The 25,959-nt window shown below is 47.3% G+C and overlaps 1 protein-coding gene and 1 non-coding gene across 3 annotated transcripts in view; one reads left to right on the plus strand and one right to left on the minus strand.

Moving 5' to 3' along the window:
- CCDC7 (coiled-coil domain containing 7) overlaps window positions 1–25,959 on the minus strand; it is a 164,907-nt gene that overhangs the window by 84,026 nt on the left and 54,922 nt on the right. For both annotated transcript variants that reach the window (XM_060192496.1, XM_060192497.1), the window contains exons 17-25: window positions 21,321–21,545; window positions 19,390–19,450; window positions 16,655–16,753; window positions 14,810–14,920; window positions 13,647–13,757; window positions 11,288–11,398; window positions 7,144–7,248; window positions 5,815–5,922; window positions 1,312–1,398 (exon numbers count right to left, since the gene is read on the minus strand). In XM_060192496.1, the coding sequence (XP_060048479.1) occupies window positions 1,312–1,398; window positions 5,815–5,922; window positions 7,144–7,248; window positions 11,288–11,398; window positions 13,647–13,757; window positions 14,810–14,920; window positions 16,655–16,753; window positions 19,390–19,450; window positions 21,321–21,545 (1,018 nt within the window). The remainder of the gene's footprint in view (window positions 1–1,311; window positions 1,399–5,814; window positions 5,923–7,143; window positions 7,249–11,287; window positions 11,399–13,646; window positions 13,758–14,809; window positions 14,921–16,654; window positions 16,754–19,389; window positions 19,451–21,320; window positions 21,546–25,959) is intronic.
- Window positions 24,788–24,921, plus strand: LOC132539184 (small nucleolar RNA SNORA21). The gene has a single exon (XR_009550479.1). It is a non-coding gene; the product is annotated as a small nucleolar RNA SNORA21 (small nucleolar RNA).

The raw sequence follows: 25,959 nt of genomic DNA on the forward strand, positions 1-25,959 counted from the left end.
AGTATTATCCATCTCACATGTTTCATTAGTGGTTCAGTGACACCTTGCAAAAGTGTGAGTGACAGAGGTGACAGCCACTCAGTGCGGGCCAGTCCAGAGGCGGGTTGGTTACTTCTCTTTCTCCTTGCAAGTCCAAGTGTTTAAACTCTGTTCCTCACACATGGGTGAAACCATTTGGCAGTTCTCTTCCACTCCTTATTTATTGCACTAAGCACAGTCACCTCTCTGGTTCCATCCACTTGTCCAGAAAGACACAATTATAGTGCTTTTAAAAGAATGGTCATAGAGCATAATCATATTCTAGGGCTAAATTTAAAAATCATAGCAGATAGTTTTAAAAATACGAGGGGGCCAGGAGCTAGCTTACTCGTCACAGCGCACACGTTACCCCGTGCAAGGACCTGGGTTTGAGTCCCCAGGTACCAGGTGGAAGCACCACACACAAGGCAAGTCCCCTAAGTGGTGGGCAGTACTGTGGAATCTCTCCTTCTCTCTGTGCCACTCTCTCCCTCTGTCTCTCGCTCTGTATTAAGAAAGAAAGGAAGGGAGGAAGGAAGGGCCTTTTTTCTCAGACTTTTTTCTCAGGCAGAAGTTGTAAAACAAAATCAGAAGAGAAAACACAAGTAGAACCTGAACTGGAATTGGTGTATTACACCAAAGTAAAAGACTCTGTGGTGGGTGGGGGGGAGAGAACAAAAAGGATGGCAGAGGACCTAGTGGGGGTTGTATTGTTATGTGGAAAACTGGGAAAGGTTATGCATGTACAAACTATTGTATTTACTGTCAAATGTAAAACATTAATTCCCCAATAAAGAAATTTTAAAAAGATTTATTCTATGCAAATAATTACATAAAATTGTATATCAATATCAATAACAATAGACTAGAAGTTTATACAAAATGCCCATATATGATGAGACATTGAGGCTAGGAACATTTAGCACTATTAAGTATATATAGATTTATTGAATGTAATTAAAATTCTTAGAAACAAAGAAGCAGGTTAATAAATAATAACAATAATAACTTTACTTACATTTAATGTACTTTCTCAGACATAACAGAATAAGCAGCGAGCTTCAATGCAACTAATCAGACAGCTAGAAAACAATATAACTAATAGGCTTGGCCTAGTGGAAAACGTGTGTACACATGTGTCCACGCTAGGCGTGCTGTGTAGGAATGTACGTATGTGCAGATAGGCTATAGCAGACACCACGACTAATGACTGTGTGTGGACTTAATGGATATCACTACTATCATCACTAATGATTTACGCATGTGCCAAGCTCTACATCCTGGCAGTCTCACCTGTCATAATTTCAGATGGGTTTTCTGAGACTGAACTTGCTTCTTCATAGAAGAGATGTTCATCTGATGTCTCATCCAGCCTCTCCACTACAAGAACAAAGGTAAAATATTTGAGATCAGAATGCAATCTCTGGTTAGTAAAGCACATTAAGAGCCAAGGATGGTTCCTTTCCAGTTTCATAACATTATGAGCAAATCATTACAAACTAAGCAAATAGTCAACTTCACCTGTTGGTCTGCTTCTAATTCTGCTTCTAAAAACCACTTCTGTTTCATTGGTTTAATCCCCCCCTGCTTAACACTGTATTCTATTTACATAACCACTGTTAACTAAGCACCGCCCTGACTGCAGGGCATTGGTTTAATCCCCACTAGTTCATGATGTCTTTTTGCTCCATCCCCTCTTCCTAGTACACCCTGATTTGCACCAGTCACTTTTCGCTCCACCTTCTCTACGTCACATCCTGTTTCCACCCTACTTGGCTAGTATATTAGTTTTAGTTTAATTTAGCTTAGCTTAGCTTGGCTTCAATTGTGCTGCGTCCTGCATGAATAAAGAGATACTGCGTACAGCTCAGCCATGAGTCCCTGGTCGTCTGTCTCCCGTCAGTGAAGCTCAGCCCAACACTCACCCAGTCAAAAAAAAAAAATCTGTTTTTTGTTTGTTTGTTTTTAGGATTTATTGTGCTTATTAGTGAAAAGGTAACAGAACTGGAGGGAGGAAGAGCCCGAGAATGACTCCACACATGCAGCTCCTGGAGCTGAACCTGAGACCACGTGCTCGCAACCCAGTGCTCTGCCCCTGCTTCAGTCCCTGGCTGCTCTGGTGCATTTTCGAAATGGGCCTGGAAACTCATCAGCGGGGGCTGCACAGTAGTGCTCTCGACTAAGTGTGCGTGCGCATGGCCTTGGTTTCAACCCCTCGGCCCCACCTGCAAGGGGAAAGCTTCAGGAGTGGGGAAGCAGGGCTGCAGGAGCCTCTCTTCCTCTCCTCTCTCTCTCACTCCCCTCTATATTTCTGTCCCTATTCAATAAATAAGTCAATAATATTTTTAATCATCAGCATCCTTCCCAAAGAGTTCATAAAGATAGTCTCGTCACCTCACACACACACACACATACCCTTAGGAAGCCGTAGCTAGACGTTATTGTGTTAAGGTGCACACACCGAAAAAACCACGTCCGGGGACAAGGGGCATGTCAGCCCTACAGCACAGGCTCCCTGATGGAGACCTGGAGACCTGGTGGTCAGTCCTCTGCGTGCGGCCTCGTGCCAGAGCTTACTGCTTCTTGGATCTCTCTCTCTCTTTCTCCCTTTGCTCTTCCTCATAAAAATAAGTACATAAATCCTTCAGAAAAGCATAAAATATCCAGGAATAAGCCCGAGGAGGCAAAAGACTTATACATGGAAAACTGTAACGCATGTTAAAAGAAATCAAAAACACGTAGAAACAGATACTCTGTGTGACGATATTGTTAAAATAGTCATCCCACCTAAAGTAATATGACAATTGAATGAGATCTCTACTAAATGTTCATGGAAATAGAAATCACACAATTAGCTTTTATGGAACCACAGATAAAGCTGAACAGCCAAAATAACGAGAAGTATCGAATAAGCACAAAGAGTTCACACTCCCTGACTTCCAACCCAACAGCAGAGCACTGAACTAAAAGCTTCACAAATGGGGAAGCAGAGCACAGGTGTCGCTGTCTCTCTTCCTCTCCCTACCTCCTCCTCCTCCCCTCTCAATTTCTCTCTGTCTCTATCCAATAATAAATAATAAAAATATTTTTAAAATAATAAAAGCAGTAAAGGACTGGAGAGATAACCAAGCTTGTTAGAGCAAAGACTTACATACAGAAGGCCCCAAAGGCTCTGGATGCAACCTTGGTACCACCTTGCGCAGAGCTGACCAGTGCTCTGGCTGCCTCTCACTCTCTCCTCTCTGACTCTCTCATAAAGACAAATTCTGAAAAGGGGTATTAAAATGAAAATGAAGGGACACGCAGAGCCCTTCAGGATTGAGTGGTACTTTGTGTGGTATGTCACTACAGAATCCCCCTCTAAGAGTCTCTGGGCAGTGGAAACTGTGTTCAAGAAGAGCAAGGAAGGCAGAACCTGAGAGGTAAGCCTAACTTTGGCCGACACGACTTGCGCTCTAAACAGTACAGACACGAGTCACTACTAAGATCATTGGGGAAACTGACGATCCTTCCTAGCCGACTGAATCCACATGGATCCCAGTCACTTTCAAAGCCAGAAACAAGCAGCTCCTGACAGCTTTCAAGCTGTTGGTCCTGCTCTTCGAGTCCTCCAACTTAATGTTGAGCGGCTGTCCTTTGCCAAATGCGTTCTTATTGGTCAATTGGCGATACAGCATCAGGCAGATGTCATTTGCCTACAAGAAACACTTATAGCAGTCGATGAAGCTGCTCGATTCACACCATCAGTGGATTCGATTTAATCCTACACTGAACTTCTCTGTTCCAGACTCTTGGAAACAGAGTTGGCAGTCAGCTGGGGTAAAGAACAAACACCTCATCACAGACCCCTGCAAGCGTCAACCCGGCTTTGACCTGGCACGTTATGATTGGGCCCTCCTCAATCGCTATCGAACAGGCCATGGCCGGTGCGCCGCTATGTTCCATCGCTGGGGAGCCAGAGACGACCCGAAGTGCCCCTGCGGCTCCAGACAGACTATGACCCACATAGTCAATGACTGCCACCTCTCCAGATTCAAAGGAGGTCTCGAAACTTTACATCAGGCTCAACCTGACGCTGTTGACTGGCTACGGAAGAAGGGCAAACGCTAGAAGAAGAAGAACTAAGATCACATGGGGCCACCGCTCCAGAGAGAATCACGGTGGCCCTAGGCACCACACCACTGGTCCCCTGGTTCTACAATAATGAGTGTTTGCTATCTCCAGTCTTTAGGCTCATCTAGCAAATTTCTTGCAAGTAGTAAGAAGATATGCTTTGCAACAAAATCCAGAGATTCACTGATATTCTTCGACATGGAAAGAAAACCAGCTGCTTGCTGCCCAGTGAGGCTGACTCCTGGAGCCTCTGTAACAATCACCACCTCGACTGGCCATGTGCCACCCCTCTGACTCTCAGGGAATCCGGAGACGGGCGGCCTGTTTACATGAAGGAGGCGATCTGTCAGCAATCAGTGGTTGAGTGGCAGCTTGTGGGTCTTACTTGGTCTTAAATTATTTTTCCGTTCAGACATCACATCTACTCAATAGGCAAGGCCTTTGGTGCACAGATCCTAAGTTGACGAGGGCGAAAAGGCATTAGTGCTGCCACTGGCTGCAGAAGTCCTTGTCACTGCATCACAGCGAGTCCTAATAATAGGGCTGCTGAGCAGCAAATGCTGGAGAGGCTGTGGGCACAAAGGAGCCTCCTACAATGCTGGTGGGAATGTCAATTGGTCCAGCCTCTATGGAGAACAGTCTGGAGAACTCTCAGAAGGCTAGAAGTGGACCTACCCTATGATCCTGCAATTCCTCTCTTGAGGACAGATCCTAAGGAACCCAACACACCCATTCAAAAAGATCTGTGTACGCATATGTTCTTAGCAGCACAATGTGTAATAGCCAAAACCTGGAAGCAACCCAGGTGTCCAACAACAGGTGAGTGGCTGAGCAAGTTGTGGTCTAGATACACAATGGAATACTACTCAGCTATTAAAAAAATGGTGACTTCACCATTTTCAGCCGATCTTGGATGGACCTTGAAAAATTCATGTTGAGTGAAATAAGTCAGAAACTGAAGGATGAATATGGGATGATCTCACTCTCAGGCAGAAGTTGAAAAACAAGATCAGAAGAGAAAACACAAGTAGAACCTGAACTGGAATTGGCGTATTGTACCAAAGTAAAAGACTCTGGGCTGGGAGGGGGAAATACAGCATTGTTTACGACAAACAAGCTACAGAAATAAGCCACGTACCTAGCGACAGGTGAGTGGATGGAGACGTGGTGTCTTCACTCACAGACAAGGGGACACCGCTCATCTGCTAAGACAGCAGAGACCTTGCCTCTTGGTCTGGTGCCAAGGGAGCGGAGGCATCGTGTGAGAAGGGCAAAGCCAACCGCCAACTATCTTGTTCACAGATGGCGTATAAACACATGAATAAGGAGCAGACAAACCACAACAGAAACCCGAGCTCTACTGCAAAGCTCCGGATGCCAAGGGGAAGGGGCAGGGGGAGGAGAGCAGCTCGGGGAGGTGACCCATTCGGCCAAGAGGCCCGAGGCCCGAGTCCCGAGTCTCGAAGCTGATGTGGTGTGACATCACACAGCTTCAGACAGGCGTGACTGTAGACGGAGAGCCCACACCAAACTACACCAGTAAAGTGGGAGAAGTATTCAGAACGGAAAACAAACATCACATTTGAAGATTACATTTCCTTAAGTGCACGTGCACAGCCAAAGAAAAAGTTCTCCTGGTCTAAGTCAAAGCAACGTAAAGTCATCTTTAACCACCACACTCACTACTGAATGTCTCCTCTATGGAGCTTTGTTCACTCATTAACTGCACTTGGGTTCTGGATGCTGAGTCTTGACTGAAGTCAATGTCTTCATAGAGTTCATCATCCAGAGCTGCATCAAGAAAAAGAAAATGAAGTTCCTTAACAGAAAAGCAGAGCAACTATAAAATCTCGGCATCAAAAATGCACAGCAAGTGAACAGTAACATTTTCTCTCAGTCTGAGAAATCTACAACTAAATGATCCCAACATTATATCTACTATAAAAAAATACCAGAACATGCAGTGGTTGCAGACTGAAGCTATCCAGTTCATGAATATTCTCATGCATCAAGTCTTTTTATGTGACTCTAGTTTGTGGATTATTTTTATTATTATTATTTTATTATTATTACTTCCTGACGGTAATATAATGATTGAAAAAGTTGAAGACTAGACTATATATAGCACAGTGCCAACTACGTCTAGAACTGTCAGCACCTGTGCGTCTGCGCGTGTGAGGCTGCCGGATGTGTGCTCTGCACAGGGCGGCGTGTCCACACACGAGTGCATACTGGGAGGCATCTCCTGTTGCTGCTGTTTTTTTACTGCCACCAGGGTTACCGCTGGGGCTCAACACCTACACAATGAATCTACCACTCCACAAGGCCATTTTCTCTCTCTCTTTTCTTTTCACTTTGTTGGGTAGTATGCCAGCTCCCCCCAGCTTAAAGCCTCTGTCTCTAATCCTGTTTAACTAAACACCATCATGCCTGCAGGGCATTGGTTCAATCCCACTTAAAGCTGCGGTCTATCTACATAAACCACTGTTGACTAAGCACCGCCCTGCCTCGAGGGCATTGGTTTAATCCCGCTGGTTCATACTCTTTTTGCTCCGCCCCCTCTCCTTGTCACACCCTGATTTCCACCAGTCTCTTTTCGCTCCACCCTCTTACGTCACATCCTGTTTTCACCCTACTTGGCGAGTATATATATAGCTGCTTTTCTGTTTTAACACACTCGGGATTGCCTTCCAGCTCCGAGAGTTCCAGAGTCTCTCTCCTGCGATGCTAGCTCGGCAAGAGTTCCTGATCCCTCTCCCACACAGCAGCCTAAGTTGGCTCCAGTTGAGTTCTCTCCAACCCAGAGAGCACTTGCTCAGGAAAAAGCACCCTCAGGCTCTCCCGGCATCACTTGATGGGACAGAGAAACTGAGAGGGGAGGGCGTGACAGAGGGGAAGAGAACGCTGCAGAGAGACACCTGCAGCCCTGCTTCTTCTGTTGTGCGTCCAGATACACATTCGTGAACTGCAGAGCAGAGGTCACAATCAACCATCTGTAATCACCATACTTACGCCGGTGCCTTCCCGCTTTAGAAGCCCTTCTTCTTCGCAGGTGCACTGGAGCTTTGGACATGAGATCGTGATGCTTAGCCGTCAGGTGCTTGTCGGGCGTTGCGTCTAGGTTTCGAATGGATGACAAATGTCTGGGTCATAACAGGCCAGCAGCAAGCTTCCCTTCATGCTGACCTAGTGCTGAAGAGCTTGCTGAAGTGCTGGGGGGGGGCAGGGAGACCTGGAGAGCACCCAGTGAGTCCACAGTGAAGCTGTGCCACACACAGCTGCACACATCAGCTCTGGATCCATTGCTGAGCAGCTGGGCACCTGCGCCTCAAATGCAAACACGTCCATAGAGGCAGGATGAAGAGGAATGGACACACACTACTCCTCGCAGCAGGTCCGTAGTTGCAATACATTAAGAATATCATCAGGGGAGGGGATGGGATACGGAGTTCTGGGGGTGGGAACTGTGTGGAGCTGTACCCCTCTTATCCTATGGTTTAGTCACTGTTTCCTTTTTATAAACAAAAATTTTTTTTTAAAGAAGAAATATAGATTTTCTGGGGGGGTGAACAGAGGTGCACTGGGTTCAGCGCACATAGTGTGAAGCGCAAGGACGCGCGCAAGGATCCCGGTTCGAGCCCCCGGCTCTCCACCTGCAGGGGGGTTGCTTCACAGACAGTCTGCAGGTGTCTATCTTTCTCCCCCAACCCCCGACTCTTTCCTCCCTTCTCTCAATTTCTCTCTGTCCTATCCAACAACGATGACAGTAACAGTAAGAGCAACAATAACAACAGAAAAGATGGCCACCAGGAGCAATGGATTCGTACCGCAGGTACTGAGCCTCAGTGATAACCCTGAAGACAGATTATATATAGATTCACACTAACTACTGCTTCAATAATCTTGGATGACACTTTTGAGTAAAAAGAACAAATGAGGAGTCGGGCGGTAGCGCAGCGGGTTAAGCGCACGTGGTGCAAAGTGCAAGGATCCGTGTGAGGATCCCGGTTCCAGCCCCCGGCTCCCCACCTGCAGGGAGTCGCCTCACAGGCGGTGAAGCAGGTCTGCAGCGTCTCTCTGTCTCTCTTCCTCTCTATCTCCCCCTTCTCTCTCAATTTCTCTCTGTGGCTATCCAATAACAAATAATAATAAAGAACAAATGAAGAATAGAGAAGCAGAAAGTGATCTCCCTGATCGCCTGCAGGATAAGAGGGCTGGCTGAGGAGGCGCTGTGCCCTGCTGAGACGGCCTTGGTCTGTCTGTGTTTAACGTAGGCAGGGAGGGAACAGACTCATATGCTACATCTTTGAAAAAACAAAGTAAGTAAGGCTAAGAAGACAGGCTGAGTGGCTGAGGGGTAGCTCATTCATGAGGGTGCATGCCTTGCTGTGGGCACAGCCCAGGCACTCCGTGGTGGCACCACAGCACCAGGAGAAGCCACCATGAGCACGGCGGTGTCTCGTCCTCTCTGTGTCTCTCTCTAAAGTCAACACAACGGAACAGCTGGCCTGGGATCAGAGATACAGCAAGTGCAGTAGCCCTGGGGTGACACACAAAGACGTGGGATGAAATCAAAGCAAAAAGAAAAAGAAATGAAACTGCTAGAGGAAGTGAAACGGCAGCTCGCCAGCGCAGCATTTACTGGGGACTTTCCCTCACGGAGAGGAGACACACTGCAGTGGTGGTGGCGGCGGGGAGAAGCCACAGAGAAACCATGAGGTGCCCTTGCTCGGTGGGGTCTGGGGTGGTCTGTGGTCATGCTAAGTGGTTCTGAAACCATGTGAAAGTCTCACAGAGCCGAGCAGATGACTGAACGTGTTCACGCTGCTCTGGGCGCCACACACTGACAGAAACATTTGGCCTGGACTCTCTCTCTCCACTGAGCGCCCACCCTGAGCCTGCACTGATGCGCAAGGCCTTGGGCAGGCACCACTCTCACGGGACAGTGGACGCTGGTAGGGCTGGGCCCTCCACTACCTAATTGTGCCGGTGAAGGCTTTCCGTCTGTTGGAATCTGTTATCTTTTTTTTTGAGGAAATTTCTAAAAGATTTATTTAGCTATTCATTTGTCAGCGAGAGAGAGGGAAAAAACCAGAGCATCGGGAGTCGGGTGGTGGCGCAGCGGGTTAAGCACACGTGGCGCAAAGTGCAAGGACCAGTGCAAGGATCCCAGTTCGAGCCCCCGGCTCTCTACCTGCAGGGGAGTCGCTTCACAGGCGGTGAAGCAGGTCTGCAGGTGTCTGTCTTTCTCTCCCCCTCTCTGTCTTCCCCTCCTCTCTCCATTTCTCTCTGTCCTATCCAGCAACAACCATATCCATAATAACTACAACAATAACAAAAAACAAGGGCAACAAAAGGGGAAATAAATAAAAGAAAAAATTAAAAAAAAAACAAAACAGACATCACTCTGGCGCCCATGAATCCCGAGACTGAAGTCAGCACCCCATGCGTGAGAGCCCAGCACTGCCCACTGCACCACTTTCCCAACAACCTAGGGAAAAGCCCTTCTACCAAAACTGTTCGTTTTAGGAGAAGAAATACACACGTAAGCCGCTCCTAGACGCCAGCCTCCTTCCCCACAGGCCGCAAATCCGCTTCTCCTAATGACCCACTCACCTCAACTCTCTAAGCACACAGCTGCTGGGTGTCCCAGGCTGGGAGCCTATGTTTGCGTGCTCGGTCCCTGCTTTGCTTCCTTACGCCCCACGTGGGGGAGATATCACTATTTGTCCAGCTCCATTCATGGTCCTGGATAATCTTCTCTTAAAACTGACCACATTTCTCACAACTCTGTCGACTCATCTGACCCTGGGAACTTGGGTAGACCTCAAGTCTTGGATATTGTAAACAGAGTTGCAAAGAACACACATGTCCGTATCTTTTTAGTGTTTTTGTATTCTTCATATATATGTGTGTGTGTGTATATTACTGAATAATATGACAGATCTATTTTTCATTTTCTTGGAGAGACTTCCATACTGTTTGCCATAAAGGCTCAAGGAATTTACATCCTGACTAGCAGTGTGTAAGGTTTCTCTTAATTTATTTGTTTGTTTATTTATTTTGCCTCCAGGGTTACTGCTGGGGCTCAGTGCCTGCACCATGAATCCACTGCTCCTGGAGATTATTTTTTCTCTTTTGTTGCCCTTTTTTTTTTTTATCGTTGTTGTACTTATTATTGTTGTTAATGGATACCACAGAGAGAAATGGAGAGAGAAGGGGAAGACAGAGAGGGGGAGAGAAAGATAGACACCTGCAGACCTGCTTCACCGCCTATGAAGCGACTCCCTTGCAGGTGGGGAGCTGGGGGCTCGAACCGGGATCCTTAAGTTGGTCCCTGTGCTTTGCGCCACGTGCGCTTAACCCGCTGCGCTACCACCCAACCCTGGTTTCTCTTTTTTTAAAAAAAACTTTATTATCTTTATTTATTGGATATAGAAATTGAGAGGTAAAGAGGAGATAGAGAGGGAGAGAGACAGAGAGACGCCTGCAGCCCTGCTTCACCACTCTCAAAGCCTCCCCCCTGCAGGTGGGGACCGGGGGCTCAGCGTCATCAGCAGCATCTGCTCTTTCTGGCCTTCGGGAGGTGGGCACTCGTTGTTGACCAGACTTGTGTTTCCCCGATGCTGATGCCAATGGTGGCCGTTGTTCTGTGTGTCCACTGGGTCAACTCCACCCAGCAGACCTCTGTATCTGGAGCTAACTGAAAGGAGTGCTGCTCGAAAGAGATGATTAACCTGCTGTTGGACCCCGCAGGATACTGAGTGTGTGTCCAGTGATAATGAAATTTCAAAATCTTATAGATGTGATACATTTATTAGTGACTTAATAGTGGTTTACAAGATTATAAACTAATCCCAGATTTTAACATCTGAAATTCCAACCAAAGGCATCCCTTCCTTTTTAGAGATCTGCTGAGTGAGAGGAGAGAGGGCCAGCATCACTCTGGGACACAGGACACCAGGGATAGGAGTCAACACTCAGGCTTTGTCTTTCTCTCCTTAGGGGTTTTCTCCAGCTATCAGAGTGTTCACAAGTTAATCAAAGTAGATCTCTATGAAACATACACTCAGATCATATGCTCGCCAACCAAGATTACAAGATCTTTTTACTCAAAGTAAAATAATTTCAAGTTATTTTAAATGTTTATACTTACTACCAAATTTCTTTCCTTTGTGAGATGTTTGTTTATTCTCTTGAATTTCTGACTTCGACATTGAGGTTTTTTGTTCAAGCACATGGCTTTTATCTGGAACTTCATAATGTGCTACACAAAGGGAAATATTTAAGTCACTAAATAGAAAATATAATGTAATGCAGCCCTGGGATGCAGCAAATGGATTAATATACAGAGCCATCTCCCCTCACTTTATAGTTGTAAGTCAGCCATATATTGAGATCCGGTTACATCTGAATTTAACCAGATGTATCTGAACTCACTAAGCCACTCGCTTTATATAAGGTCAACATCATGAGATCAAGTCATTGGGCTCACACAGTCCCAAAAATAACTGACAGATGTTCAGACAGGAAATAGAGTAGCCAGGGTAGCAACGATTAACCAGCAGAAGAGCAGTGTGACAACGGAAATCAGTTACCCACTTCCAGACCAGCTAAGCAAGGCAGACGTGCAGTTATGTGGTGTCAGAGATGCAGACTGGTGGACCCTTCACCAAGGACCTCGTGAACTCACCTCTTGTGATGGGGCACAAGATCCCCAAAGGAGGGGTTGGGTGGTAGCGCAGCGGGTTAAACGCATGTGGCATAAAGCCCAAGGACGGGTGTAAGGATCCCGGTTCGAGCCCCCGGCTCCCCACCTGCAGGGGAGTCGCTTCACAGGCAGTGAAGCAGGTCTGCAGGTGTCTTTCTCTCCCCCTCTGTCTTCCCCTCCTCTCTCCATTTCTCTCTGTCCTATCCAACAGCAAACGACATCAACATCAACAACAGCAATAATGACCACAACAGGGCTACAACAACAAGGGCAACAAAAGGGGGAAAAAAAATGGCCTCCAGGAGCAGTGGATTCATGGTGTAGGCACTGAGCCCCAGCAATAAGCCTGGAGGGAAAAAAAAAAAAAAAGATTCCCCAAAGGTAGCCAAAGCAAGGCCACAGACTGCTGATCCGATGGCTCACTCTGACTTCTGCTGCTCTGGGCTTTTCACCGAACGAGAACGTGAGCCAAGGACTTGTATCAAGAATTCCCTGCCCTTAAAGCGAACAGCACTACAGGTGGGCCGGCCCCACTGTCTTTGGGAGCCACAAAGACCTCTGTAGGCATCAGAGTTGACTGCGGGGTGGGCAAGCATCCCAGGGCTGGGTGCGTCTGAGGGTGCCGGTGTTGCGTGACTGTAGCTGCCGCCACTGCCCACTGGGGGGAGAAGAGAAAGAAGCCAGCCCTCCCCAGACCCAGTGTGGGTGTGGCTGTCCCTCGAGACCGACACAGGTTCCCGCTGTCACCGGGCCACTAGTACACGTGGGCTAGATCATTCCGCGGGCCTTGATGGAGCCGGCAAGCCACACGACAGAGTCAGAAGAGCTCTACTCGCTGCCCAAACCCCCTCGTGGTGTGGATTTTCACAGGCCCAAATCAGTTTCCACTGAGTCTCTAGTTTTCTATTCCCAATGCTTGAGGCCCAGCTGGCCACCACTGGCTTCCCCGAGGAGACGAGTCCCCGACCACTGACACAGAAGCCTTTCCTGTCACCCTTTCACAGAGGTGATCCAGAACACTTCTCCACACGTGCGACGGGCCGAGATGACCTTCATGTCTCTCTCTCCCAAGCCCACGACCTAAAAAGCCAGTTTCTGGATGCAGCGTGAAGCTTGCACGACCGGTCATTCTCCCCGGGGGCATGATCAGAGCACGGCCCGCAGGCACCGACGCCGACACTGCTCAGAGAAACAGCGCAGCTGGGACTGGATGCGAACCCACAACACGCACCTGCTGTGCGCCTGGCAGAGCGGCCGGGCCGGGGCGGGTTCACTGCCTCACCCCAGGCTCCAAGCAGCCCAGCGTTCTCTGCCGCCTACCACCAGTAGGTACGAAGATGAGTCGTGCTGCTAGGGTGACTCAGACTGGCTCCCTCGCCCCACACGGCGCCTTCTCACCACCCACCAAGCCTGGAGGCCTCGTGGCTCCCGTGCCCCACACGGCACCTTCTCACCACCCACCAAGCCTGTCGAGGCCTCATGGCTCCCACGCCCCGCACAGCGCCTTCTCACCACCCACCGAGCTTGATTTTTGGACATGCCAGGGCTTTGTACATGTATGATTCTACGGCCCCCTGTGGACTCTACTTTTTCCTTCTTAGAGAGACAGAGTGAAAGATAAGAGCGACAGTGACATGAGGAAAGACACCAGAGCACCTGGCATGCACAGTGCTGCACTGGTGCCAGGGGTTCTGCCCAGTCCCGCCTGTGGTCCAGGGAGTACTCTGCCTGAAAGCAAATGCTCCCCCAGGTGAACTGTGTTGATCTGAAGTCACTTAAAGTCACCTGTCATTGCTGTACTTACTGGAGGGCCACTCTTCTCTCACAGACTTGTGTCTCTTTGCTTTCAGTGAGCTTTTGGACGTGGAATCCTTAACCTCAGACTCAGGGCTTCCATCTGGCCCTTTCTCATGAGCTGCAGAAGGAAACCGAGTCACTGCATCAAGCCGACAGTCTGACTGCGCGACTCCCAGCTTCAGACTACGGCCCGAGCTGAGCCTTTTGCACGTAAAGCTGTGAGTACTGTGCTGTGAGCCCGGACAGGACAATGACAACCAGAGTTTTCATGGGAAAAGTGTCAAAGTAATTGCTGGTTCATGGTCTTCCTATTTTAATTTTCAATGTGTTATTAATAGTAGGTTACAAGATTGTAAGATGATTCTAAGGGTCAGGTTCACAGCACACCCGCCACCAAAGTTCTGAGTCCTCACCCTCCTACTTCCCAGACAGCTCCACCACAGTTCTCTCTAGTCTGAGAAGCAGTGTGCTTGTTTCTGTTTGTTTTTCAGGTTCCTGTATATCAGTTCTCTAGATCCCACGTGAATGAAACCATCTTTCAGCTCCTCATGATCTTAAATGTGCCACACAAGTCTCTAGCTCTCTTGTGTGATTCCTTCTTCATGTTCACTAACAAAGCAAACGTGACAATGCATCCGCAACGCTTATCCTTACGGCATTATTTATACTGTGGAGCACTCCTAGGGGTAGATACATCAAGGCAGAGCCTATGAGCTATAGCAGCAAAATCGCCCTTTCACAAGTCGTGTGGTAGGTAAACATCTCTAGCAGCTGACTTTGATTTCAAGGAGATAGTGGCAAGTGTGAGTGAGACTGAAAAAGAAGTAACCATATGACACATCCTGGTGAAAGAGAGGGGAAACTGAAAAAGAGTGGAATAGATAGTGGTAAAGATAAAACGATTTATAGAGAGAAACAGATAAACAGTGAACATACAGAAAGAATATAGCTGACTCTCTACAAGGGAGGCTGCGGGAAGGGACGATGGCCTCCAGCTGCAGCTCGCTGCTGGCTTTCCAGTCTAAGAAGTGGGTTCATGTTCTACACACCCCAGAGGTTGAAAGACATCAGTGCGCAGAAGAGAACTAAGCTCAGAAGAAAGCGCAGAGTGGCCGACTGGTGCAGGAGCGCCCATGTCCAGGAAGCCCTCCAGCGTGCCCTCTGACTTACCGGTGACTTTCTCCCCTTTGCTGGCTTTGTGTTTCTTCGCTTTCACCTGGGTTTTGGACGCCAGCTCTTCATGCTCAGATGCCAGGCTTTCGGCTAATCCTTTATGGTGACCTGCACAGAGAGAGCTCTTCAGTCCGTCGAGGAGAAAGCAGGTCTGTCATGATTGCTACGCCATGGCATCTAGTGCTATGTCCTGGAAAGTCTGTACCATTTTCAGAAATCTGCACCACAGACTGTTATCACTGACACTTGCTGTCCAGAGACTGGGAACTGTCAGGAATTAATGTCCCATATGCCCTTCTCAATATCCTTTTGCATGGAAGTGCCAGGGGTGTCTTGGTAGCTCTGCGGAGGAATACAACCAACTGCCTATCCTCTTCTCTAAGACAACCCAAACTTCTGCATCCTGACACATGGCTGCCTGGCAGTACACAGACCCAGCCAGTGACGGCACTGGTCTCTCTACGCTGCTGATACACAGTCCCAGTGAGTGCAGGCGGATATCCGACCAGCTCTGGGTGCCTGCGGACAGCCCACTGCACCTGGTGCCCTCCGTGACTTCTGAGCGTAGCCTGTGAGAGGCAGGGACCTTGGGTCTTTGGCTCCTTCCCGCCAACAATCACAAAGGGTTCAGGGGACGCTGCCCTGCTCTCATGACCAGACGCTCCCGTCAGCAAAGACCAGCACTTCCGCTCTTACTCTCTCTACCTTATTCACAGTCTAGGTCAAAATGTAGCATTCCGTAAAATCTATGCCCAAATGTGTACCCACAAACTAAAGAAAAAAGCTTCTTCTGATGGGTTTGATGGAAGATGACTGAAAATGTGGCTGGCGACACAGCTACCTGGGGGCTGCCTGCTTGGCCATGCGGCTGAGCACCTGCCCGGACGGAAGGCACCGTGAGAAACTTCCTGCTAATCTGCTCTCTTCCCTCTTGCTGTGTCTCTTTCCTTCTTTCTATCTGAAAAACTTAGCCCAAAGTGTAACCCCAATAAAATGACAGCAACAAAAAGGGTGTGTGTGTGTGTGTGTGCATGTGTGCGTGTGTGCGTGCGTACGTGTGTGTGTGCATGCGTGCATGTGTGTGTGCGTGCGTGCGTGTGTGTGTGTGTGTGCGTGCATGCGTGCGTACATGCGTATGTGTGTGTGTGTGTCAAGCAGACACCATCTCTGGAGTTAGAAACTCACACATGTGACTACCTTGCAAACTATTATCCCCCCCAAAAAATAATAAGAGTAAAAATAAAAAACACTCACTGTGAAACAACTGTTGTTCTGCTATGACTGATGGTGTATAATGAGGGCAGGATTCATGATGTGACATTGACTTATGAGAGGACCAGGCAGTGACGCACCAGGTCAAGCACACAGAGTACGAAGCACAGGGACCAGCACAAGAATCCCGGTTTGATCCCCCGGCTCCCCACCTGCAGGGGGGTGACTTCACAAGTGGTGAAGCAGGTCTGCAGGTGTCTTTCTCTCCACCTCTCTGTCTTCCCCTCTTCTCTCCATTTCCCTCTGTCCTATCCAACAACAAAAACAACAATAGCAACAACAACAATGGAGAAAATGGCCTCCAGGAGCAGTGGATTCATAGTGCAGGCACCAAGCCCCAGCAATAACCCTGGAGGCAGAAAAGAAAGATCGGCTTGTGGTCAGAAATCGCAGACAAAATACACCAATACATTTGCCTTTGTGCCCTAGTTCTCGTGGAACGTTCACTCTCCAGAGCAGCATGTGCACTGTCTACACAGCACGTGCTCAGTCTAGAGTTTGACGGACCCTCCTCCAACCTACGGAGCCTAGTCAAAATAATGTGAAGTCACATATGGTTACCATACTTACTAGTGAGTCTTTCCTTCTTGGAAGTTCTCTGTTTCTTCCCGTGCATTTGAGCTTTTGACATTGAATCCGGATACTCCTCTGTCAACTTCTCACCTGGTACTTCATAAAGAGAGACAAAAAGAAATGCATTTACCCACTAAACAGAAAGTGGACTTCAAGTTCATATTCGGACTGACAGAATTTCCCCTTACTTTGAAAGGTAAAACTAAATTACCATAATGCTAGGTCTGATGTGAGATCCTGATTTTAGACATGGTGAGAAAAATCATTTTCCCCATTTTATGAAGACTTAAACAGTTCACAGCACAGTGTCTCCACATGGGCTCATTTCCCAGCTCTGCATCATGGGTGTCTGCGGGATACTCTCACCCCGCGCCCCTACCTCCTCCCCTCCCCCACAGCATCCCACCCACAGTCTAGGTTTCACCCTGTGTTCTCTCTTTCTGATCCATCTCCCAAGTTTCACCTACTTGTGCAGTCGACCTGCATTCCTCCCTCTCTCCCTCCCCCTCTTCCTGACTCATCCCACCCCACACTTATCCATCAGACTCCCAGCAAGGTGAGGTAAGGACTAGGACTTGAGAGCTTCTGGTCTAGTAGCTGGCCTTTTGGTATTGGTGCGAAAAACCCTGATGAGTATTTCTGGAGCTATTATTACTTTATAAACTTTTTTCTTGGAATTAAGTAACATATCAATCTCTTGTTTTCTTGGGTTATTTACATGTTCGGCTAGTACATGATTGGAGACCAAACCAAGAAAATGCACATATGGGAGCTGTGGTAAGATGGTTAAGACTCAACGCTTGCGTCTGGGGACACCCGAGACTCACCGAGACAGATTCAGAATGCTGTACGCAGTGCCACCTCCAGCTCAGAGTGAAGCTGAAGCTGCTCTCCGAGAGGAGGAAACAGAAACACAATCTATCAGCAGTGAGATGCCAACACAACGCGACCAGTGTGCAGCCACCAAGAACACAAGACTATTATTAGGTGCTCATACCCGCCGAGCGCAAACTGCACAGGATGAACACAGACTCTGGGGATTGGCAGAAAGTACTGGCAGACCACACATCTGACAAACAATTGACATCAAATATCTATAAAGAACTCATACAGATAAAAAATAAAACTGGAAAATAGAATCTGAATAAACAGTTGTCTAAAGAAAACATGGTTGAGAGCCCCCACACCTATGAACATCTGATTTCTGACAAGGGGCCCAAACTATGTAATGGAGAGAGTAGAGTCTCAAAATCTTAATAAAAAATCCTAGTATTTATTTGTCCTGAGATAACAGTTTATTGGGGGCAGATAGAGTAATGGTTATTGCAAAGAGATGCTCATGCCTGAGGCTCTGAAGTCCCAGGTTCAAACCCCCACCCCTATCACCATAAGCCAGAGCTGAGCAGTGCTCTGGTAAAAATAAATAAATAAATAAATAAATAAATAAATAAATAAATAGTCTCCTCAATGTTTCTTATTCAGAGTGAGAGGGAGGGAAGGAAGGAGGGCAAGATAACACATCAACAGAGCTTCTCTCAGAGCCCTGGGGCCTCCCATGTGGTGCTGGGGGCTGAATCAAGGCTGCTCGCTGGGCAAGGCACATACTCTAACAGCAAGAGAAACCACCACCCATGAGACCCCTCACAGACTGGAAGATCTTTACGTGCTGCACATCAGACAGAAAGCTAAAAGCAAAATATATGAAGAGCTCACCAAACTCAACAGCAACAAAAATGACCCCATCCGTAAGTGGGAAGAGGACATGAACAGAATATTCTCCACAGAAGAGACCCGAAAGGCCAACAGACATATGAGAAAATGCTCCAGGTCCTTGTCTGTCAGAGAAATGCAAATAAAAAAGAACGAGCTACCACTTCACCCCTGTGAGAATGGCAGACGTCAGAAACAACAAAGCTGGAGAGGCTGTGGGGGTCGAGCATCCTCCTGCACTGCTGGTGGGATCTGCTGAAACAGAGTCTCTGAGTATCGTCATAGACGGTAGCCAGACGGAGACGTGTTTCACACCCGTGGGCCACAGCAAGGAAGGCACTCGGGCCCCAGCCTCGGTTAAACTGCCTTTCACAGTCTGTTCTGAGTCTATGAGCCAGGGCAAGCCAGCCAGGAGGGACAGAAACCAAATTCCAAGCAGTCAGCTCCTGCAGTGGCAGCAACAGGAGATTCCGTAGCCCACCGCCACCAGTGACGAGGACACCGCCAACTGGCAGCTACACTGTTCAGGGGCTGGGACACTCCACTCCCAGGTGGCGACGTAGTCTGGCGCGGTTCTGACCTAACTTGTTGTTACACATTCCAATTCTCTTCGCTTTCCATTTCTTACCTACTTGTAATCTGCTTTCTTATGTACTTCTGGTGACATCTACTACAGTATGACTTTAATTCTCCAAACTGATTTTTACACAGAAGTAGTTTTTCTGCACATCTGATGAATGTGTATTTATTTATTTATTTATTTATTTATTTATTTACTTACTTATTTTTACCAGAGCCCTGCTCAGCTCTAGCTTATGGTGGTGCAGGGGATTGAACCTGGGACTTCAGAGCCTCGGGCATGAGAGTCTGTTTATATAACAATTATGCTATCTATCCCTTCCCCCTGTGATGACTGTCTATGGAGCAATTCTATAATAAGTTTCTATCATTTATAATTTTACCACGGGTACACAAATAATTCACATTTTTATTTCATAAAACAGAAAATTTATTTTCTTTACCTTCGTATTCATCTACTTCTTCATAAGTTTGTTTTTCTTTTTCACTCTGTAAAAAATCAGCCTGAATAACAAAACATACAGAACAATAAAACCAAAGCTGTAATCACTGCAAATCACTTATGTTATAACTTTGATTACTTCCTTTAGCGAGACAATTGTGAATACTGATAACTGAACTGTTAAGTGCAGACAATTTCATTTTTATCACTTCCTAAATGTAACAAATAAAAAAGAGAACAATTACTGGGCCTGAGAGACATCTAGCTGTGTTTGTTAGTGAGGAAAGATTCCAAATAAATCATGGCTATAATTTTCGTGATTCCAGTTCAAATGTATACTTTAGTATATATTCAATCTCGAGGTAAATTCAGTTAGCTTTCAAAGTTATGTTTATAAGGACACTTTAATAATATCTATGATCAACACATATTCTGAACAGATATCAGGATGCAGTCTTTTATCATTTCTCCTTGGCCCAGTACTTGCCCTCAAGATTTTCTAACTAGATACTTTTCTTTAATAAAAGCAACTCTGGTAATTTTCTTGGTCTTCTTAAAAAATATGTAATATTTTTCAAAATGATTAGGCAGTCACAAATATTTTACTGTATAAAAATATTTCTGTAAATGAAGCTAAAATGAAAAATTCCCTAACTCACTTAAGAATTATGTATCTTAACGTCAGGGTGCTTTGGAACAGACCTAAAATAGACTTCCTAGCTTCTTCCCACACGAAGACCCCTAATTTCACCTGCTCTATTCCTACCTTTGGGTTCCTGTTTATTAAACAAGTTGTCCTGCTTTATATCTCACCACCTTTCTGCCACCAAGCTGCAGATGCTACTGTGATTCCTTCTTGACCTCCCTGGGCAGACGCCCTCACCCATGTGTCCTGGAGCCTCCCCTCCCCAGAGCCCTGCCCCACTAGGGACAGACAGACATAGGCTGGGGGTGTGGATCCACCTGCCAACACCCATGTCCAGTGGAGAAGCAATGACAGAAGCCAGAGCTCCCACCTTCTGCTCCCCATAAAGAATTTGGGTCCATGCTCCCAGAGGGATAAAGAACAGGGAAGCTTCCAATGGAGGGGATGGGACACAGAACTCTGGTGGTGGGAACTGTGTGGAATTGTAGCCCTGTGATTTTACAGTCTTGTTCATCATTATGAAATCACTAATAAAAAGAAAAAATATGTATCTTTTATCATTAAAACTCAAATCTAAACCATTACTTTTGCCATATAGATCAGGAATTTTGTTAAAATACTACTTCCCCAACTCTACACATTCTAAATAAAAACCGTGCTGCGTTAAAAGGCAAGTTCCCATTCGTGTCTGATTTTTATTGTTGTTGGGGACATAACCAGAGCTTTGCACATGGCCGCCACCACTGAGCACTCTGGGGTGACATTCTGTTTGTTTGTTTCCTCTGTCTCTCTCTTCCTCCCTTTCTGTCTTTATTTCTTGTCTGGGGGGGGGAGGGGAGACAGACACCACACCACCGCCATCCCTGCAGTTCTCCGTGGCGCCCCGAGTGGTGCTGGGACTTGCACCCGGGGTTTGCTCACGTACTCGCCCAGGAGAGCTAAATCCCGGCTCTAGAAGGCAAACATTTCGCTTCTTGAAATAAAGTGAATGCCAGCATTTATTGAAAACACTGAAGAAGCTGGGGCCAGGTGGTGGTGCACCTGGTTGAGCACACATGTTACAGTGCGCAAGGACCCAGGTTTGAGCCCCTGGTCCCCACCTGCAGGGGTGAGCTTCACGAGCCGTGAAGCAGGTCTGCAGGTGTCTCCCTCCCTCCCTCCCTATCTTCCCCACCCCTCTTGATCTCTGGTTATCTCTATCCAATAAATAAAATTTAAGAAAATATACTGAAGAAGCTTAGTGGCTCAGAAGTAAAGAACTTTTCTTACAGGTAAGTGTATCTTACCCCTGGCGTTTCTAGGAGAACAGGAGGTGAGCTGCCGCCCGGGGACTTTGCTTCCTGAAGTGATGTCTCAACAGGCAGAGAACCTGGAGAGTCTTCTCTGGGTAACTCTGCTGCAGGCGACTTTCTCTGGCTCTCTGAGGGGGCTGTACGGGGCGGGTCTTCTTCCGCTAAAACTTTGTTGGAAGTCTTTGAAAATTCGGATTCATCTTGTTGAGACTGGGGTATCTGTGAAAGACCTGAAATAGCAAGGCTAGCCCCTCTTTCTCCAAGCTTTAGAACCACAAAACACCGGTCACTAGGTTACTTGGAAAACCTGTGCATTAGTAGCTCAAGAATGACTTTCTCAATCTGCAAGGATGTTAGATACATAAAGATGATCCTTTGCTAGTTGATGGTGACAGATATAAGATGATGGTAAGGACAAATCAAGGATAATATGGATTCTGAAAATTAAGAGGCACACAGAACTAGCTCCCACAACCATGAAAGGACACCTGTGTGACACGACGCTTCTGCTGAGGTGAATAAGAGGGAGGGAAGGGGCTCTCCAGAGTGAGGGCGGCCGGAAGCTGGATAAGCAGTCCCACGTTAATGCCCGCAAGAGTCAAAGCAGCCTCAGCAAAGGGCATTCAAGGCTCCAGATGCTGCCGTTGGTGTGGATGGTGGGGAGGGGGCAAAAGTCATGGAATAAGAGGCTCAAGGAGGCCTCCAATATTCCCACACAGCACTCAGTCCCATCCCATTCTGTTGACAGATCATCAAAAACTACCTAAAAGTACTGTGTGCACCCGCTGAATTTTTTCACTGCTGTTTCAATTGACTTACAGATTTAGAAGGCCACCTTGCTTCACACGTAAGCATCTTAAGACTTGAGGCAATGGGCCTGTTCTCTATGCTGTGAAACATCTCTGAGGTGGCAAGCAGTCAAATTCATGGGACATACTTTAGCTGGTATTCAATGCACTTAGGCCAATGTTCGATTCAGCTGGACTGTGGACGCACTACTACTTCGTCCGCCCCACTCCCAGGTGCCCCTGATCGACAGCAATGACGGCGAGGAGGCCACATCTGCAGGCCCCTTGATTCCCTTCCTGAACTCAGGAGACTAGCACCCCAGCTAGCACACACCCCAGAAGCAGGTGTGGGAATAGCATCTATGTGCTTTTTGTCTTTAGGACTAATTTGAAATCGCTTTCAAAGGTCTTGTTAAATCTGTACCATGCTCTGTCCATTTCAGATTAAGATTCTTTCTGCTTGGTCACCCTGCCTATTGAAACACTATCATTATGAAGTTAAAATGCAACAGCTTTGGTTCAGTCCCAGGTTTTGGCACCAAAAAAAAAAAAAATGCAACAGCTTTGATATTAATATGATGACAACTTTTTGTTTTTTTACATTGAGCAAGAGCTGATCACTTTTACGGGTGATGATAGCATTCTTCATGACTGAAGAAGTTTAAAGGTGGTGGGGGAGACAGCATAATAAGTACGCAAAGAGACTCTCCTCCCTGAGGCTCCAAAATCCCAGGTTCAATCCCCCACACCACCATAAGCAGAGCTGAGCAGGGCTGTGGTAAGACAAAAAGAAAAAAAAAAAAAGTTGAAGTTTAAAGAGCAGACTTCTTCCTGCTTGCGAAAGTATCAAGTCATTCCGAATATGTGAGTACTGCATTCTTTTCTCATGCAACAAGTCCACGTTGATGGGTGTCATCTGATGAGGACTCTCTCTCTGAACAAGTAGCTCGCCACTGACTCCTGTCTAACGTGCCCTGTGGTCTTTGTCTCCACCCAAGTCCACCGTTTCCAGGCGCTCGCCTTTCACGTCCACCCATGACATGGACGGCCAATTTAATGCCTGATCCATCTCCTCTTATGGAAAGAAGGTCTCTTGCAAATGTTGACGGAGTAACTGAGATTTCAGTTCTCCATTTCAAAATCTGAAGAGAGGGTAACGGGCTTGCTGCTGCTTTTTTCACTAATATGAGTTATGAAATAGATTTCCATATGCAAGAAACAGAAACACTTTCAAAGTGTAAGACAAAGTACATTCTAAACCTCAACATTATAGGAAAAGTTTAATACAGGGGTTATAATTCAAAATCATTTAATATTCTGACCTTTTAAAAATTAAAAGGTCCCCACCTACAAGGAGAAAGCCTCACGAGTGGTGAAGCAGGTCTGCAGGTGTCTCTCTGTCTCTCTCCCTCTCTATCTCCTCCTCCTCTCTCAACATCTGGCTATCTCTATCCAATACATAAAAATAATTTTAAAAATTCAAAAAACCAAAACAAACAAACAAAAAGCTGCGGTCACTCCAAGGAAATTGTGCAGAGTGAAAGGAGACCCCTGTGAAGGAAGACCAGAGCCACTCCGTCTCTGAGGAGGCAGAAAAACATGGCTACTGAGGAGCCCCTTCCCAGCAGCCAAGTCAGCAGGGAGGCTCTGGGTCCTCATTCAGACTGAGCTCACTCCCCCGGGTGCGGAGCCTCGGAAGCAGAAAAGCACCAGCTATCTTCTATGAATGCGCAGACCAGTGTGGGAATGACGTCCTAGTACTGGCCGCTGCTCTTGTTCCAAACGGCCCGTCAGTGCCCTAGGCCTTCGGTCTCGGTTGTGGGCTTTTCTCGGGACGTCTTGCTGTGCAGCTTGATGGTGGGACCCATCTGATACCAGAGTCTCCCAGATCCAGGAGAGTTTGACTAGAGAGTCGTTCAGGACGGACACCACACAAAGCACTGAACTGAAATTGTCACTACCCCGGCCACTGATCGCAGGCCAGACAGAGAATGGCTGAGTTAAGAGTCCGTTTCCCTTGACTCCTCAGAGAGGGAGAGGAGAGGGAGGGGGAGAGGGAGCGGGACAAGGGGGGAAGGGGAAGGGGAGAGGATGAGAGAGGGGGAAGAGGATGAGGGAGGGGGAGAGGATGAGGGAGAGAAAGAGGGACAAGGGGGATGGGGAGAGGATGAGGGATGGGGAGAGGGAGAGGAAGGGGAGAGGGAGAAGAAGGAGAGAGGGAGAGGGAGAAAAAGGGGAGAGGGAGGGGAGGGGAGAAGGAGAGGCTGAGCCCTCAGGCACTCCTGCACTCACTGTGTCCTCAGTCCACAGGGTGTACAGAAAGGAGCTGACAGGACTGGGCTCAGACTTCTCTCTCCAGAAAGCCTGCTTTCTGTCCTTGGCTGACATCTGGGACTTTAACAGGGTTCCAAATACCCCCAAACGGACAAGAACGGATCACTGTGCCCTGATTGTTAAAAAATAAAATAAAATAAAGTAAAATAAAATAAAATAAAGGTTTCTGTGTACACCTGCCTTCCTTCTGCCTATAGGTGGCCCTCGCCATATGTGTGAGAAGGCCCCAGTAAAGCTCGGTCCCGAGCCCCCAACAAGCTTCTCTAAATGAAGCCCCAGTGAGCAGGGAGCAGTTTTCAGTTGCCAACAGGCTCTTGTAAAATCAAAAGTCTGGCTTTACCCCTTTTAAAAGCACTCGCTGGGCCTCTGCTAGTGACCCATTGAGCCGTCAAGAAAGGGAAGAGTAAAGACACCACTTTTGGGTGAGGCGACAGCATGTCGTGTTGTTTGCTTCAATCGGTGGTGTGACAGATTACAAAAAAAAAAAAAAGTCTGGCTTTTACATGAGGAACATTTTCTAGTCTAATGTATATATCAAGAGAGGAACATGGCCTGAGACTGACAAAACAAAGAGGACCTGGATAAGACTAACTTTGTCAGTTTCTGTGATGTTTCATCTTTGCTACCGAAAAGAGAGGGGGAAGGAAAGAAAAGGAAAGGAAAAAGAAGGGAAAGAAAGGAAGAAAGGAAAGAGGGAAGGGAGACAGGGAGAGGAGGAGGAAGGAGGGGAGGGGAAGGAAGGGGGAGGGAGGAAGCTAGCAGCATCTAGTTGATGGACACAGTCCTACGCTGAAAGCTACTGTCTGCTGCCGTGAGCCACTCCTGTCGCGACATGTACTGACTGTTCTGGCTGAGCAGAAAGCAGGCACAGACTCAGACCCACAAGCAGCTGCAGATGCAGGGCCTCTTTTTGAGGTCCTAAGTTTTAACACATCACTTTGTGCCATCTGGGATACAAAGAAAGAAAGGTCCGTGGAAAAGGGTCCCGTTTCTAGTGGGAGTGTCCACAGTCCAGCTGCGTGTCTGCTGTGTACCCAGGGCACAGTCTGGCTGCACCCCTAACTTGGGAGCCCCAGGAAAGTTAGGGCCCATGGCGTCAGCAGACCAGACTCTCCACTCCTCCACTCCAGACAGCTCCTGTGTTGACTGGTGTGTTTAACACCCACCTTTAGGAGGCCGTATGACTATTACACACAACTGTTTCAGGAAATGATCGAGGGCCCTTTCCCTTGGTCTTTTCACTGATAATCAGAACAAAAGGGATAAGAGGTGATGCTAATACATTTTGAATTTTTTGATAACTGACTCTTTGTCCCAAATGATTTCTAATCATCTGGCATCTTCCAGTTAACAGGTATAAAAACACTGTTCTGCAAAACAGCCTTTGTTGAACCCCACGACTATTCCTGTGCTGGCTTTTAGTACTTTCAAACAAATTTGCTTTGTGGTGTTCTATTTTTTGTTGGGTAAGTTTATAAATTGTGTTGAAAGCCAATAAAAATGGGGGTTGG

Source organism: Erinaceus europaeus, chromosome 6 (genome assembly GCF_950295315.1).
Source record: "Erinaceus europaeus chromosome 6, mEriEur2.1, whole genome shotgun sequence".
In the NCBI taxonomy this organism is placed as follows: Eukaryota; Metazoa; Chordata; class Mammalia; order Eulipotyphla; family Erinaceidae; genus Erinaceus; species Erinaceus europaeus.